Source organism: Anarhichas minor, unplaced genomic scaffold (genome assembly GCF_050575085.1).
Source record: "Anarhichas minor isolate MPS153535 unplaced genomic scaffold, ASM5057508v1 ptg000030l, whole genome shotgun sequence".
Lineage (NCBI taxonomy): Eukaryota > Metazoa > Chordata > Actinopteri > Perciformes > Anarhichadidae > Anarhichas > Anarhichas minor.
The window spans coordinates 2,739,875-2,756,534 of record NW_027466476.1 but is presented as its reverse complement, the minus strand read 5'-3'; the positions used below and the strand labels follow the sequence as shown (position 1 = coordinate 2,756,534).

Here is a 16,660-nt window from a genome sequence, read left to right as displayed (position 1 = left end):
TAAACCTGACTGTGTTATGAGAATGAATACTAAATTTCCCATTTCTGATCTATATCCTTCGTCTGTTATCCGTACGTGGTCTGGACTCTGGGCTGATGCTGCGCATGCGCACATCGCAGTTAGTCTGCGTGTCATGTTGATGAATTCTAAAACTGGGTAGTCAACATGTCTACCGCTGCTGCTCAACAAAACAATAACGAGGAGCCCGGGCTTCACGGTACGTACCGCCGCCAGGTCTCCTGCGCGCCACGTTACAAAGACTGTTTAACATGTCTTCAATAGGTGTGTGTGTCTGGAAAATCTTCGTTTTAATCAAGATTTTATTGTAAAAGTTACATCGGCTTCGGTGTTTCCTCTTCTTCTAGGAGGGGCGGAGGGTGATGTTGTTCGACGTCACCGCGGACTAGCCAATGGCGTTGTGATACATGTTTGATTGATGGAAGGGCAGCCAATCACGTACGCACGCCAGCACTGGGGCGGGCTCTAGCCAAAATGAAAACAAGTTTGGGACAAAAGACGAAATAAACGTTGCTTTTATTTGATGCTTTTTTTTTTTTTTTTTAATTGTCCGATAATGGGTCCTATCACTCTCACTCCTTCTGTAGTCCACTCGCCTTATTATTCAACAGGCCACACAGTCTTTCTAACAAATAAATAATAAAGGAAAACAATGGTAGGATGTTAGGCCAAGTACCTATACACCACAGACGCATTTTAACAATAAACTGGCCAAAGACTTCAATTGATAAACAATTGTATTAAAACGTTTGCTCAGACGGAAAAGCGGGGCGTGCGCTTTATATGTGACATCACCGCTGGAACAGCGACATGCCTGGGCAAATAGTCTCACATTGCACTTCACACTTATGCAAGACATCACATGAGAGCAGCACCGATGACATACCCGTCTATAGATGGGTAATCGGTCATGTATACGTGCGTCGTCGAAATAAATACATCAATTATATATTGTTTTTAGCGAGACCAAAAGGGAGGATGGGGGAGGCGTCTCGTGCTATAATATAGTTAATATTGTGGGGGGTCTCGTGCTATCATAAGGTTTATATTGTGTGGTAACCTAACACCGCTGGACATGAGAGATTGCTTAACCCCTTTCCGTCTGCAAAAAACAACAACCGTGCAAACCGTTTGTGGGGCAGTGGCACAAAGAAATGCATGCAATCATGGATGCATTGCACAGCCAGTTCATTTGAATGCAGTGTCAGTGGTGCAGGAAATGTAGGTCAGCTGTTTCCATTAGAAAGGAGGCAGAGGCGTGTCTCTGTGTGGTGTGCAATCTGCTAGGTTTAAACACAACAAGCTAAATTTCCTCTTGACCTTTGTGTTGCCAAGGCTCTTGGGTAGAGCTGGAGCTGAATGGGAACACATCAGGGACCCAGGGCGTGCAGACCAATCTTCCAGAGACACCCGCTGCAGACCAAATAAACGCCAATGCTGGCATGAGTCAAACTCTGCAGACCTTGGAAGGGGTGCCTGAGAGTGATGAAACCCTGATTGGAGGACTAGAGCATGTGCCCTCCTCCTCCTCGATCCACAATGGAGATATGGAAAAGATTCTCCTGGATGCACAGCATGAATCCAGCCAGAGTAGCTCCTCCTGTGATAGGTAGGAATAAATGCCATTATATGCGCTTTAAAGCTCAGGGAAGCGTTTGGTGTAGTAATTTATTTATTTTTTTTTATCCCAATATTGTGACTCAGTCCTCACAGGCCACCAAGTCCGGATCAGGATGAGGGTCAGATAACTTTTGATGTGGAGATGCCCAGCCCACGAGATAGTCAGGTAAAACAACATATTTAAAAGTTCAGTCCCTTTTCAGGTGTTTTCATTTGACACTAAAGCCTAATTACTTTGCCGCTATGTTTGCAGTCAGATGACGACAGTGCAGAGAAGGACAGAGAGGAAGACATCCTGATGAACAAAGAAGTAGACTGGGTCGCTGACTGGTCCAGCAGACCAGAAAACGTTCCACCAAAGTAAGCGGACTCTCACGTCCAGAATCATTCACTGACGGTGGTTCAGGATATGGTTTTCTGAAGTTAATTTGCAGTAGTTGATTGTTTGATTGTTCCTCGCAGGGAGTTCCACTTCAGGCACCCGCGACGTTCAGTATCTCTCAGTATGAGAAAGAGTGGGGCCATGAAGAAAGGTGGCATCTTCTCCGCTGAATTCCTAAAAGTCTTCATCCCTTCCTTATTCATCTCTCACATTCTCGCTCTTGGCATCGGGTAAGTCTGAATTAATGCAGTTCTATCGTCACGCAGGCACACGATGCAAGGCTTGGCATTGCATCGAAAAAAAGTTACATTTATTCAATCTGCACTGATGTTTTGTACTTGTACAAAACTTGTTTTTTTTCAGTGACTCACCATGTGCCATAGGAAAGGGTCAGTACGGGCTGTGTCATTGTCAATTTATCAGTACACTGCTATTTTGGTTTTCAAGATGACTGTAATTTATGTGTCTGACGCCTGTCTACTCAGACCTGGGCCTCATGCGTTATGTATTCATAAAGCAGGCTGGCCTGGATGTTTATGAAAATGTGTTCCTTCGTTTCAATTGATCAACTAATATGGATTCATGGCTTTATTTCAGTCCTACATCCTATATGTCAGCATTGTCATTTTCTGTACGCATTATCTCTTTACATGCAATTCATTTCAGGATTTTGTTTTCTAGTGTGTACATCGGGAAGAGAATCGCCACAGCCTCCACCAGCTCTTACTGAAGAGCAGATGCAGCATGTTCTCTTGTCTCCCAGTCTGTCAGCCATCCTCCTGTAGTCGAGCTGTTTCTCTGCATCTGTTGTACGCCCACATTTCTACTTCCAGTCAGCCTTCAATTCTGTCACATTGTAGATGTAGTTGTAGAGTTATACACATGACGTAATGTGGTTGCACTCCATCACATTTTTGACACAGGGCAACATTTTACCCAGCAGCCAGTCACCAAGTTCTTCCACCAGTAGATGACAGACCCTGTTAGAGCTGCAAAGTATTAGTCATCCTGTTCAACTCAAAAATATGTGACAAGGATTTGATATCGGGTGGCTTGAGGGTTGAAGTTTTCTCCACTTGTTTTGATGTTATGTCATGAGAAATCTGGACTTCTCCTAAGCGGCATCTCTCCACTGTTGTCTCAGTTGGCAGAGTGTACGAGCCTAAAATATGCGCCATATCCACAAAACAACAAATTGAATTGGCCCTGGGAACAGAGGGGACTTTAATCGCCTTAACTTGTTGAGCTAATCATTCAAGGTGCAGTTATTGGAGGGGAAACAGATGATGCTGCACAGTGGGATTCGTTTTTAAATCCCACACATTTTTGAGAATAGAAGTTGTATCACGTTGACTCCTGAGGGTTTCTTTTAAAAGCTTTTTTTTTTTTTTTTTTTGGAAGGTTGGAAAGCTTAAACATTGATCAAGTGCTCTAGCTTTGTACAGGGGGGTTGTTTGAGTATATTATGATAGTGGAACCTAGGGCGGATGGCAATTTACCAGGCCATATGCTACTTTTATTTGTTTTTGCCTACATATCTTATTCTTTAACATAATATAGAAGCAATGGCAAAGTGCCAAATTTGTATCTTTCACCACTGCACATTGGTGATTTATCTTAGACTGTTCTTTTTATTTTCTGATATGTTTAGATATTTAAAGATGTCGATGTGAAAAATAATTTAAGCTGTGATCTGCCCCATGTAATAGACACCTTTTGACATGTATACTTTGTTTATACATTGATATTAATGCATATTATATCATTATTACCTAGCTTTGTCTCAGTGTATGTAATGTGTTTTTGCTGTTGTTTAATTGCTGAAGTGCAGTGGCAGAAACCACCACAGAGGAAGGTATTTCCAGGGGCCTCGATGAAGAGTGTTATCTGGCTTTTATGTAGATTACACTGTGCAATCATTTCACATTATATGATACAATAAAACGTGTCCAGTGTGTGTAGAACTTAGAGTAATACCAGAGGAGCATTTCCTAATGAAAATGCATGTGACATCTGTATATAGATGCTGATTGGATGAGAGGATGATTCTTCTGTCAAAGGTTGTAAATGGATGACGTTATAGAATCATATGAAAAAAATCCTCCACCATAATGTACAGTATTCAAAGCATTGGTTTGAAAGCTCTCAAGATGCATTCAGGCTTTAGTGCATTATATAACTCACAGTAACTCATAAACTGTCATCATAACGGGCTTATGTACAGTTAATCAGTGTGCAATACAGAACATTGTGAATAAAGTTTGTACTTTATACAGCGGCTGAGATATAAATACAAAGATAGTGTTCAATAGACTTAAATGCATTATTTAAGGCATAACTAATAATATGGCGTATCATTATGGGCTCCATACAGAGGCTGAGACATTAATACAAACAATACATTTACATTTTGACATGAATCACAAAGAAAAGAAAGAGAGTGTGTGTAATTGCTGCATGTCAAGGTAAGTTTTCAGAAAAGATAAATCACATTCAGGTGTGACGACTCCTACATCCTCTTCTAAGTCCATGCCCTTCCCTTCTTAGGTGAGGTTTAAACTCCTCTTCCAACTTATTGTCCCTTAGCTCCTGTGGTAACCTAGCTCTGTTAACACAATCATTCCAAAAATAAATTCCATATTACTTACTTATTTGTGTTTGTACTAAATCTTAAGATACATAAAAAATAGCTATGCATTCGTAACTTTTTTTTAAACCCAGGAAAGATGAACTGAGAGCGCTGTCAGTTGTACACATACTAATGTGGAAGCTGCGTTGTACTTCCACAGTTGGCCGCTCTACAGTTTGGGGCTAAGGATCCGACTCAAGGGCCATGTCCCTACAAAGCATCTCTTCTCTTTGATTTGTTCATGGTCCATTATCAATAACAATGAAGAAAAGATGAAGGGGCAACATTATAAATGGATGTGATGCATTTTTAGTTGCTTATAATCCTGTCCTTGCATGCCTGACACATTTTAGTCTAGTCTGTTGTGGTCCATCAGAGAGGTCAGATTTTACTTTTTGATTGCATGGAATTTACCCTTTTTTATCCACTTGACAGACCTAGCGTTGCTTGTTCATAGGCAGGCAGGCCCTGGTTAATAATGTAATAGTATTATAATGTCAAGTACTATATCAGATTATGTTCCATCAGTGCTAAGAAGCAAGAATCTAGGAGTCAGATTGATATCATAATGGAATCATGACATTCAATTTTGACATTGCTCACACATATAATGTTTTAATTCTTCCCAACTATACGTAGGGTAATTATAAGTGTATCCACGTCAGAGACAACTTGGATTACTAATATCAGGTAGCCTGTGAAACAGATTATGCCCAGAGTAAAAGGTCGTCTTACATGATGTGACTGCACTGTAAAAAGTCCCCCTGACTATGGCCATCTTGTTTGCAGAAATATGTAATTGCAAGGTTAATCGACCATCGATACAATTGAGGATTCATTCTTTTTACGCTTAGTAATAGTAATTATACGTTTTCATAATTATCTTATTACCCAAGAAGCTGCCATGCTCAATTAAACAGGTGATGCTTAATTAACCTGTTTACCCCAAACTGATAACGCAGCAGGGCGGGGCAGTGCGCATGCGCGATACCTCTTTGTGGCCCTTCTCTTCTTGGCGCTTGCCTGGTCTTCAGGGACCCATTCCAGCAGCAAATCCAAGGATAGGACTGTGAGGCAAAGATATAACCACGCATTTGGTATTATTTGTTAGGCTGCACTGTGCAAACCGTACATCGTCAGATAGGCACAGATCGCCCAGTGCGTCGACTTGCCAACAAGCAGAGCATCCATTCATCCTTTCATAGGCAGCTGAGGTGTTCCAGTCTAGCTAGCTTAGCGTTAGCCGAGAGGTAGTGGACAGCTGTGTCAGAGGGATCTTCAAAATGTCGGGGTACCAAGGAAAGAAGAACATTCCGCGAATTACAGTGAGTATTGTTTCATTACATGAAGAATATGACATTTATCCGTCGGTAGTGGTGTTTTTTGTTGTTGTGTGTAACGTGCGGTGAGCCTCAGGATTAGACCAAAAGCTAGCCCGACGCTTAGCTGTCGCGTCCATTCATTTACACCGACGCTGTCACCACCACCAGCAGCAGCCGTGCTTCAGCTCCTCACACCGAGAGGATGAACGATGATAACCAGCCAGCGGGGGGGCTTGCACTTGCAGCGAGCTCTTTGGCGGTTTCTAACGTGGAGCTTTGGTAGTATGTGTCTCTCTTTGCTCCTTTAGCTGCCGTTAGTAGCTGTTAGCTCTCCTCCTCTGTCTCCATGACAGCATCCTCAGCTCGCAGGTTCCTTCACTGTCATCCCCTCATCTTTCATCCTCCATCCTCTGACATCTTGCTCCCTTCATTATCTTCACTACATCTTTGCAAAAACTTCCAATTCTGCAGCTATAGGACAAGCTCGCTATTTAACCCTGATTCTGTGATATACTGTGTCAAATTGAGATTTAACAGTACAATGTCTGTTTTGCGTTGTGGTGCAGCTTTTCAACCAGACAGCACAGCATTAAGGGCCTACAGTAAGGATGCCGGGATAGTTAAAAGAAGTAAAACCTCTTTAGTAAAGTAGGTCATTGGACAGCACCCATCCAAACTGTTTTTTCCCCTCTAAGCTTTCATCGTGCAGCTGTTGTAGCTGAAGGCATATAAGGAGAAACTTCTCTAAGTTTGATAATTTAAGAGCAACAGCATGTCTCAGCTCGGGGGTCATGCTCTGTTATCTAGGACTCTCTCACAGGTCCAGGGTCATAAACATAGAGGCCCTGACATCTCACACACGACATGCAGACATGCTCCTCCAGACACCACTTATTAGTTTGGAATGAAGCAGAATCTGCAGTTTCACTCTGCTGAGCTTTTAACAAAACACCTACACAAGGCTTTGTCCCTGAACAACAGTAACTGGATTCATTCAAACATACAGTCGTATCTAGTACCACCAAAGTACCACCACACAGTCACTTTATCTGTTCGCAGGATGACAGAAACATAGTCATTATTTTAAGCACTGATTGATTTTTGTAGTCCATTAAAAAGATAGTCACAATGAGCACACTTCTTTTTGTTTTCTATCATTTTTTAGGTTAATTTGGCTAAAAAGACAACAAATACAACTGGGAAATGTTTTTTATATTTATGCAGATTTTTGAGTTTGTCCATTTCTGTTTTGTTAGATACAGCTAAAAATAATACAGTCTAATGATAATAGTCCTGCAATATAGTCTACCTTCATGAAAGAACATTATGTTCAGGGTCTGTGGTGCTACTGCATTGAATTGTGTCATACTGACAAGTGTTTCTATTATTTTGTTCCTACTTCCATTTCTAGTACAGCCTACGCTCTTCACACGGAACCCTTCACTAAGTACATTCAGTTCTTATTAATCAAGTCAGTTGTATGACTGCAGATCACGGGATTAATCACGAGGGGCCATTTTTTATTGCGGAGAAGTGCGTCCGTCCATCTTCAACCTCGTATCCTGTTCAGGGTGGCGTGAGAGCTGAAGCCGATCCCAGCTGACATTGGGCCAAAGGCAGGGCAAAGGAGCGCATGTGTGTTTTTATTTTACACAATGATACATTGATTTATAGATTTACGGACTACAGCAATGCTCAATGAAAGCCATTTTGAGCTGAGGTATGGATCATCACTGACCAATTTATTACATACTGTACTAATGGCCTCATGTCAATACAGCCATGACTTTTAGTGCATTCCCGCTGTCCCTGTCCACCCTTTCTGGACATTAGAATCTGAGTGTTTCCTGCGTTGAGGTTTGCAGTAAACCACTTTTGTCTTCATTATCTCTCCCGACTGTCCTCGGAGACCCCGGCAAGCCTGCACGAGAAGTAGGCCAGCCTCTGGCCTGCAAGTCCTCTTTTCATCTCATACAGGTTGAATTAATTGTGCCGCTCAAGAGTTTGTGCTCTTACTCGAGAGCTTGGATCAAGACTGGCCTCAGATGAGGCGTCTATTATGTGTGACGAGATCATGTAGGATAACCTCTCTATAAGTTATAGATTCAACAGGATGACGGTGGGGATTGATCTACGGTTTGTATGTGCGACGTGGTGACCATTAGCAATTAGCAACTTTAGCAGCATTGTCTCTGCTTCACTAAAAATCTTTCTTGTTCTCTGAACAAACAGGGAAATACTCTGAGCTAAATGAATCACTGAAGTTGTCCCAATGTTATTTTCTATTAAATAAGTAATTTGTCTTTGAAATCGGTCAATTTTTCTATTGACTTAAGGAATAGACTATTAGCCACACGGGATTAAAAGAGATGATTTCTCGCTCTTTTAGGAAGCTGGATCATTTTGTGGTTTATGGATGATGTAAAGTTCTGTCTCCTCCTTTCAGAGTGACCGTCTCCTCCTCAAAGGAGCAAAGATAGTGAATGATGATCAGTCATTCCTGGCTGATATCTACATGGAGGATGGAGTCATCAAGTAAGTTCGAACTCCTACCTATTACTCTGACTCTTGGAGTCTAGATTGTCTTCGTTTTTATCACGTTCCCTTCATTCATTTCATGTTATTTTCCTTTCATTTGTCTCCTTCAGGCAACTCGGCGACAACCTCATTGTTCCCGGGGGAGTTAAGATCATAGAGGCTCATGGGAGAATGGTGATGCCCGGGGGCATCGACGTGCACACCCGATTCCAGATGCCTGACCGAGGCATGGTGGCAGCAGACGACTTCTACCAGGGCACCAAGGCGGCCCTGGCTGGGGGGACGACTATGATCCGTATGTATTATCTCCGAGACATTCCCATGAGTGCTTTAAAGCACAGTGGTACCGTCGCTGGGATTATAACATTGCAGATCTGCTTGCCGTCGAGCGTATGATTTGATTACGCGGTTTGCCTGCGGACCTTTTTTAAATCCAACCTGTTTGTTTGTGTTTCACAGTTGACCACGTGGTGCCGGAGCCTGGCGGCAGCCTGGTTGCAGCCTTCAAACAGTGGAGGGAGTGGGCTGATGGCAAGTCCTGCTGCGACTATTCTCTGCATGTGGACATCACCGAGTGGAACAAAGGCACTCAAGAAGAGATGGAGGCCCTAGTGAAGGATCATGGTACGCGGGCAGATTCCGTCTTCGCACACATAGAGTTTAAAAATGAAGACGGGTTTCTTGCATGGGGAAAACAGACTACAAAACAGTGACTAAAATGTTTCTGCTGTAATTTCTTTTATCCTTTTGATTTTACTTTTCCCCTTTGCTCTGGGTTTCCCCTCTTTTGCTCTCCTTATTCCACCTTTTGGCTGTTTTCTCTCATAAGTTTTCTATCTTCAGGTGTCAACTCTTTCCTGGTCTATTTGGCTTATAAGGATGTTTTCCAACTTTCTGACTCTGAGGTACGCTCGGCTTCTGGTTAATATTAGCGAGCTCTACAGCTGTCTGTCATAGCATATGTTTTTGAGGCTGTTAGAAGTCTTTGGGGTGGAAGCTGGCGACCACGAGCTGACCCGCTTGTGCCGTTTTCTTTTAGATCTATGAGGTGTTCGGTGTAATCAGAGACCTTGGAGCCATTGCACAGGTGCATGCTGAGAACGGAGACATCATTGCAGAGGTAACAGAACCACCAATCCAGTTGGTCTCAGCTGTAAGCAGCTATTGCCATTTTGGATTCTAATGTTCTTGTGTGGTATCGTTTTAGGAGCAGAGACGTATTCTAGAGCTGGGGATCTCTGGCCCTGAAGGCCATGCACTCAGCCGCCCAGAGGAGGTAAGATGGAGCACTGCCCTCTCGAAAGACAAAGAGTTTTGTGATCGTGTACTTTTAAGATCAAAAGATGCAGGATACAGTACAAGCAAGAAGAGACGCTGTCAGGAGACCAGCATGGAGACCAGGCTGATGAATCTGACTTTGTGTGTCTGCAGGTGGAGGCCGAGGCAGTAAATCGTTCTGTCACCATAGCCAATCAGACCAACTGTCCCCTCTACGTCACCAAGGTGATGAGCAAGAGTGCTGCTGATGTCATTGCTCTTGCCAGGAAAAAGGGTAAGAATAGAAATTTTGATTTTTTTTTTCTTTGCGTATCTTCTGTAGTCTGTCTGTCTGTCCCTTTTTTTTTTTTTTCTGCTGACAGCCTCCTGTCTACTCCTTTAGGTGCCGTGGTTTACGGAGAGCCCATATCTGCCAGCTTGGGCACAGATGGTACCCATTACTGGAGCAAGAACTGGGCAAAGGCAGCAACCTATGTCACTTCTCCACCGCTCAGTCCAGATCCCACCACCCCCGACTACCTCAACTCTCTGCTGTCATGGTAGGCGCTCTGTGCCAGGACCTGAAGATAACATGCCAACATTTGACGTGTGCTACTGCTGTGTGCTGCATTCTATTTTTACTAAGCTATGCCCTTTACGTACGCCTACTTAATACAAAGAGAGAATATTAAGTTTAACAGATGAATGTCATGGTTTTGTCGTGAGTAATTGGCGATGTAAATCGTGTCCTTAGTCTTCTTTCTTTGTTTCTTTTCTAGCGGGGACTTGCAGGTGACTGGTAGTGCTCATTGCACTTTCCAGACATCTCAGCGTGCAATAGGCAAAGATAACTTCACCCTAATCCCAGAGGGCACTAACGGCACCGAGGAGAGGATGTCCCTAATCTGGGACAAATGTGTGGTGAGCTCGATGCGACCCACTTGTCACGCATTCCAAAAATTCCTCTCATGAAGTACTTGAGAGCAAATTACCGTGTCAGCCTTTGCATATGTTTAGATGCAAATGTGTTGTCCTAATAGGTGACTGGCAAGATGGATGAGAACCAGTTTGTGGCGGTGACCAGCACGAACGCGGCCAAGATCTTCAACCTGTTCCCTCGCAAGGGCCGCATCGCTGTGGGGTCTGATGCCGACCTCGTGCTGTGGGACCCGGATGTCACTAAGATCATCTCGGCTAAGAGCCACAACCTGGTCAGAGGGTTACTTTGCCTGTTTAGACTCTTATTCACAGTGTATTTTAATAATGTACGTGTCCTAGACATGATGTGTGCATAACATGCTAAAGCAGCTCTGTTAAGGAGAGAGGTGCAGCGGCTGTTGGAGGCACTAACACGGGAGCAACAATAGATTAAGTGGCACAGAATAACACGCAATCCAGGTGACAATTAGCTTTGAGAATAGAGTTCACAGTCAAACACTGTAGTTTAATCATTAACTTAATTTATTTATTATTATTATGTACTGTAACAGTATCCTGAGGGAACAGACAGAACAACAACTTTCAGACGTACTGCTACACAATGTCCGATTGAAAACCAGTTTACTTCTGTATTCATCAAAGTTCTTTCTTTTTTTTTTTTCAGGCGGTGGAGTATAACATCTTTGAGGGCACAGAACTGCGCGGAGGACCTGTGGTGGTGATCAGCCAGGGCAAGATTGTGTTGGAGGAGGGCAGCCTTCACCCCACGGAGGGCTGCGGTCGCTACATCAGCCGCAAACCCTTCTCTGACCACGTTTACAAGAAGATAAAGGCTCGCAGCAGGGTGAGTTCCGATCGCAGGTAGTCGCACCTCCGAGCAGGCGCACTAATCCAGTTATACAGAAACTAAAATCTTCCAATACAGTTAGCCGGTCAGCTTCTGGTCTGATTGATTGGCCTGTATGTTTAGCTCACAGAGTTGCGAGGGGTCCCCAGGGGCCAGTATGACGGGCCGGTGTGTGAGGTGACCGTGACTCCCAAGGTGATGTCCACAGTCTCCTCAGTGAAGAATTCCCCTGCCAAGCAGCAGCAGCAGCAGCACCAACAGCAGCAGCAGCAGGTTACTCACCAGCCAGTGCGCAACCTTCACCAGTCTGGCTTCAGTCTGTCTGGTGAGTGAAAGCACACGTTCATTCCTGTCAGCCGGCCTTGTTCACAACAAGGCAATTGGGTTATAATGCGTTTGTTATATGTTGATTTGTTTTTTTTAGGTGCCCAAGTTGATGACAACATTCCTCGTCGCAGCACTCAACGCATCGTGGCTCCACCTGGTGGAAAAGCCAACATCACCAACCTCGGCTAAGCTCTTTCCTAAACTGAGCCAGGGGTTCAGGGCAACACGGGACCAGAGGCCACTCTTTCCGCTGTCACATCACATCTGGTCACATCTGGTCACGTCTGACTCCCCCTGCACCCCACACACAAGCACTCCATCCATTCTTATTCACACACTACCATAATGTCACTTTGTGCAACAAAAAAAAAGAGAAAAGCACTATTCCACACTGTTTCATCTTTCCTGCCATATTCCATTGTCAAGGAAGGATCAAGTGAATTGAAGCAGCTTTTTGTTTTGCCGTTTTTTTTAAACCCAGTTTGATATATGGATGAAATTAATTTGTTTACATTTTTGTATCGTTTTTGCTGTACTTGTTTGAGCTGTTAAGTTGCCCTCTTGGCTCAACAAGTTGACAGAAAAGAAGAGGTTAGTTTCACGAGCAGGCGTTTTAGAAACTGCAGGTGTTCACAATTGTTCTCAATGCGCTGTTCATTTAACAGATGGAGTGGAGTGAAAAGCCTCCATTGTCCATTTTGTAACACCGTTGAGCTGTAAGGTTGCTGTTTTAGTACAAAAACGTTACATTGTTGCCACAAAAAACAAATCTAAATGCTAATCATGAAAGATTTAGACTGAAGAACATAGTTTCTGCATTTCAGCACCTAATTATATCTGAAGTTTGCGTTATTTGATCTTTGTGTAGATACTGTGTAAAACGGAACAATTCACCTTCGTCCTCCTTTTGAATTATAGTTAATTTATAAAAAAATAATCAATGTATCTTTTTTTATCACGTTAAGTCATTTTGGAAAGCGCTGACTGCACTGAAAGGAAAAGAAAGGGTATTTTATGGTTGAACTACTCATTCGACTCTGCCCTGAATATGGGAGAGAGAAATGGCTGGCACATTACATGTTGTCTGAGTCACGTGAACCTTTTCCCTCATATTTATTAAAAAGATTGTCAGGGCAACAAGCTTCCAATAATCCGACCGGTGTATATTGTTCAGGATACAGACGGACGCTACAAAGAAGCTAGACGGGAGGTTTGCCGACAACTTCTCTGCACCTGGTGCTATATGACCATTGCTGTATACGTGCAGATGATGTCCACACCCAACACAGCACTCACCATTCACCCACTTTTGACAAAATATGTTTTGCACTCGTAACAATCCAAATGATAAAAAAATGTATGTGAGCTTGTAACTTTTTATTTGTATTGGATATGTCTGTGTGTTTTAGAATATGTGTTGGAATCAAACTACTTGCCTGCCTGTTCTGTAAGATATTGACAGCACACTGTATCTATGAAGGCTCTTTAAAGAAGTGGAACCATGATCTTTGAGACCTGATGAAAAATGCTTCGGTATGTATATGAAATCCCCCCCCACAGTGCGTTGATGATGTGTCCCCTGTTCTCGGTGTTAGTGTCGTGAATGAATTATCAGATATCCAGTTTCTCCTTTCTTACCACCTCTAAATGCCCAACACTGTCGGCACCTGATCCACTCGAGGTTGTAACTGTACTCACTAAACCACAGCGGGTCGTCAGTTCCACGGCACCGTGCGGCCATACTGTAAAACACTGGATTATTTCTTCCTCATTGCCTTGTCAAGTGTAGGTTTTGTATGCCAAGCTATAATGTGAAGTGATTTACATTTGGGGAAGCGTCTTGGTGATGGTTATTGAGTTGTGATGTTGAGCACTGTTGTTGCCCCTCTCCCAGCAAGTGTGATACTCTCTTGGTCATGTATGTTTTGTAGGATCTACCAGGGTTTTGGGGGGGAAATCATCGGTCTTGTCAGCATTTGACCCTATCTGTGTTGACTTCAGTGGATTAAAATAATAAAAATGAAAGCTATGGTATTGTCTTTATATATATATATATATATATAGATATACATGAACAAGTTAACTAAAATGAATTTAAATGACACACTTCTACAGTATCCTAATAATTTCATTCCTGGAAAAATATATAATTTGGTAATTATGGGAAATGTAGGGATGATGTTCATTAACATTTAGGTTTAGATAGTTTATGAGTCACCAGTTTTTCCATGAAAATTAACTTTAAAAGACTAGAAAACTGTTCGTATTCTTCCTAATTTTGCATTTTTGCTCGTTCAGCTGACGAACTGCACAATTATTAAAAACATGGGTGCTGAGTGGAGCGATGTCGTCTTAATTTACAAACTTTCCATTTATAACGGAACTACTTCTCTACATTTCAAAGCATTTGTCTGACAGCATACTGGTTTAATTGCAGATTGAGATTTTACAAACAAAAACATTAGATGACCTTATAAAATATAACGTATTGTTACTGTTTTTCTTTCATCTCATTAGCTCTACCTCAATGAGCTCCAAGTGTGAAATGCTTCTTGCTCACAGATGTCTCAGTATTTACAATCCAACACTAGGATATTTAAAGTAACAATCCACTCACAGAATGATGTATGTGCCGAGTTTAGATTAGAAGGCTGTTTTCTCATTCAAGTTTCTCTGTGCTATACATAAACTCTCAATTTACGGTGTGTACATACAAGCTGGATTTGTGACTTCACAACTAGTTTGGAGATCAGTCGTGGTCCAGTATCCAACCTACTCTAGCATGATGTGGAAACTTTAATTAAACTTCCTGCGCATATTTACTGAGAACAGACTTTTCACATTTATAAAATCAAGATTTTTCAACTAGGGAGTAGATCTAATTTTTAACTCTTTAACTGAACTTTTTTTGTGCAACGAACATATCAGATGCAAATAGATATATTTTTAAACATTTTTGTAGTTGTATTCTCATAGGGGTCATTTTTCTGCATCATGAATACTTCACTCATTTTTGAATGGTGTATGGCTACTTTTACTTACTTTCTGAATCTTGGTCACATAACCAAAGAATTGTAATTAGTTAAATAGAAGTTCACCAACGCAGCACTGTCTCCAACATCCTTATAATAATTATACTTTTACAGACATTTAAAAAATCCTAAAACTGTTTGACATATAACACAAAGTGACCTCAAATTAAAATGTCTCACCATCCACCGACATCCCAGCTGTGGATGGAGTAACTGCAGATAGGCAGTGAGACACTAGGTGGAGGCACAGTCGCGATACGCAGCATTTGCTTTTTAAGACACTTCACCCACAGGGAGCTGCCGGTAAAATGAACTGAGCAACTTCACAGTGAATGCACACATCAGCAACAGCTCAGTGACTAGTGATGCCCCCTGGCTGCTTGACAGTTGTCCAATTAGGACTTAGCATGATGAATGCACTGATTAAACCTGAAAGGGGAATCCTATAATGTCAATAACTTTACCGTCACTAATGAGAGCTTTAAAGAGAAAACAAAAATGCATCAGGAGGACTACCCGAGTCCTCCTGGGAAAGGTATGCAAACATGAGTCACCAGCAGTGCTAGCTGTGCTTTCAATCCACTGGAACACAGACACTACTATTTTTAGCATTCATGATTAATTGTATTCCCCTTCAGAATCAATGATTGTAATATTTATCAGAATATTAAAAGAATACATTGATCATTTAAACATGAAAACATACAATTAGGGAGTGCTGGTGAAACTAATTGGTGGTGTTCTTGGTCTGTTCCAGTCTAATATCGGACTCCTGCAAGGATGCAGATCTAATTATGGTATTCATTACAGCTATTGCATTTGGAAGATGAAATATCTTTGTAAAGCGTGGCACACAGATATCTATTGGCTGAGGTTTTGTTCATAATGCCAGCACTTTCTATTGCGAGAGAGACAAAAGAGGGAGGGGTGAACTCTGTCATCTGAATCATCTGTAGTTTATTGCTGGTGCTGGTAGCTTCCTCTCCGAATAGCATCTGTGCAGAGATGGTGTGATGTAAAGGTTCACAGACGTGTCAGTCAATGACAACGCGGACACAGACAAGCACTCTTGCTGCATTGCCGTCCCCTGTGGGTAAGCTGTTGACTCCACTTCTACTGCACTTAACACACAACTGCATCCCGTCCTTTTCGCACTCGCAAAGGGAGTACATCTTGGTACTACAGAAGGAGAACATAAATCAATAGTTGGCAGAGAATGTCCCCTTGCCCTTTGATGCCGCATGGTAACCAGAGAGACACTAACTACACACTTGTTTTTTCTCCTTTGCGCTGGAAAACAGCACCCCCGCAGCAGATCTCATAAAAGTCGAGACTTTGCATATGGATGGTAACTAAAAAAAGTACTGAAACAAGGAGTACAGCCTGAGGGAAGAATGTCTGAGACTGTGTATGACTTAACTTGACATTTCTAAATCTGGGGGATTTTTTTAAGAGGCGTGTGGGCCAGTCAGGATTGAGGTCAACAAATCACAAGGTCAGTTGAAATTCCACAGAAGTATATTAAGACATCCATCTGGCACTGCTCCTAGGTACATGAAATTGTAGACATGTGAATAGATGAACTTGACGTTTTCAGGGGCTATGTATTCAGTGAATCATCCAAATGAAACCACAGGAGTCCAAAAATGTCCTCATGAATCCCTTTCTATAGGAATATGACATACGAATTTATTGTAATGTGACGTGGGAGCAGCAAAGTCCGTTTGTTTTTACTGTGTACGGAGCAGT

The 16,660-nt window shown here is 42.3% G+C and overlaps 2 protein-coding genes across 2 annotated transcripts; both read left to right on the top strand.

Moving 5' to 3' along the window:
* The first annotated feature begins 67 nt into the window (after positions 1-67).
* bnip3la (BCL2 interacting protein 3 like a) lies at positions 68-4,291 on the top strand. Its single transcript, XM_076104869.1, has 6 exons — positions 68-217; positions 1,354-1,627; positions 1,723-1,804; positions 1,892-1,998; positions 2,101-2,250; positions 2,702-4,291. Exons 1-6 carry the CDS (start codon positions 166-168, stop codon positions 2,748-2,750), a joined length of 714 nt encoding a protein of 237 aa, XP_075960984.1. The 5' UTR covers positions 68-165; the 3' UTR covers positions 2,751-4,291.
* A 137-nt stretch (positions 4,292-4,428) lies between these two features.
* dpysl2a (dihydropyrimidinase like 2a) lies at positions 4,429-13,902 on the top strand. The gene is made up of 14 exons (XM_076104866.1): positions 4,429-5,974; positions 8,418-8,506; positions 8,620-8,804; positions 8,969-9,133; positions 9,353-9,414; positions 9,549-9,629; positions 9,717-9,785; positions 9,941-10,061; positions 10,170-10,326; positions 10,546-10,687; positions 10,807-10,977; positions 11,370-11,549; positions 11,676-11,877; positions 11,977-13,902. Exons 1-14 carry the CDS (start codon positions 5,933-5,935, stop codon positions 12,066-12,068), a joined length of 1,758 nt encoding a protein of 585 aa, XP_075960981.1. The 5' UTR covers positions 4,429-5,932; the 3' UTR covers positions 12,069-13,902.
* The last annotated feature ends 2,758 nt before the right edge of the window (positions 13,903-16,660 follow it).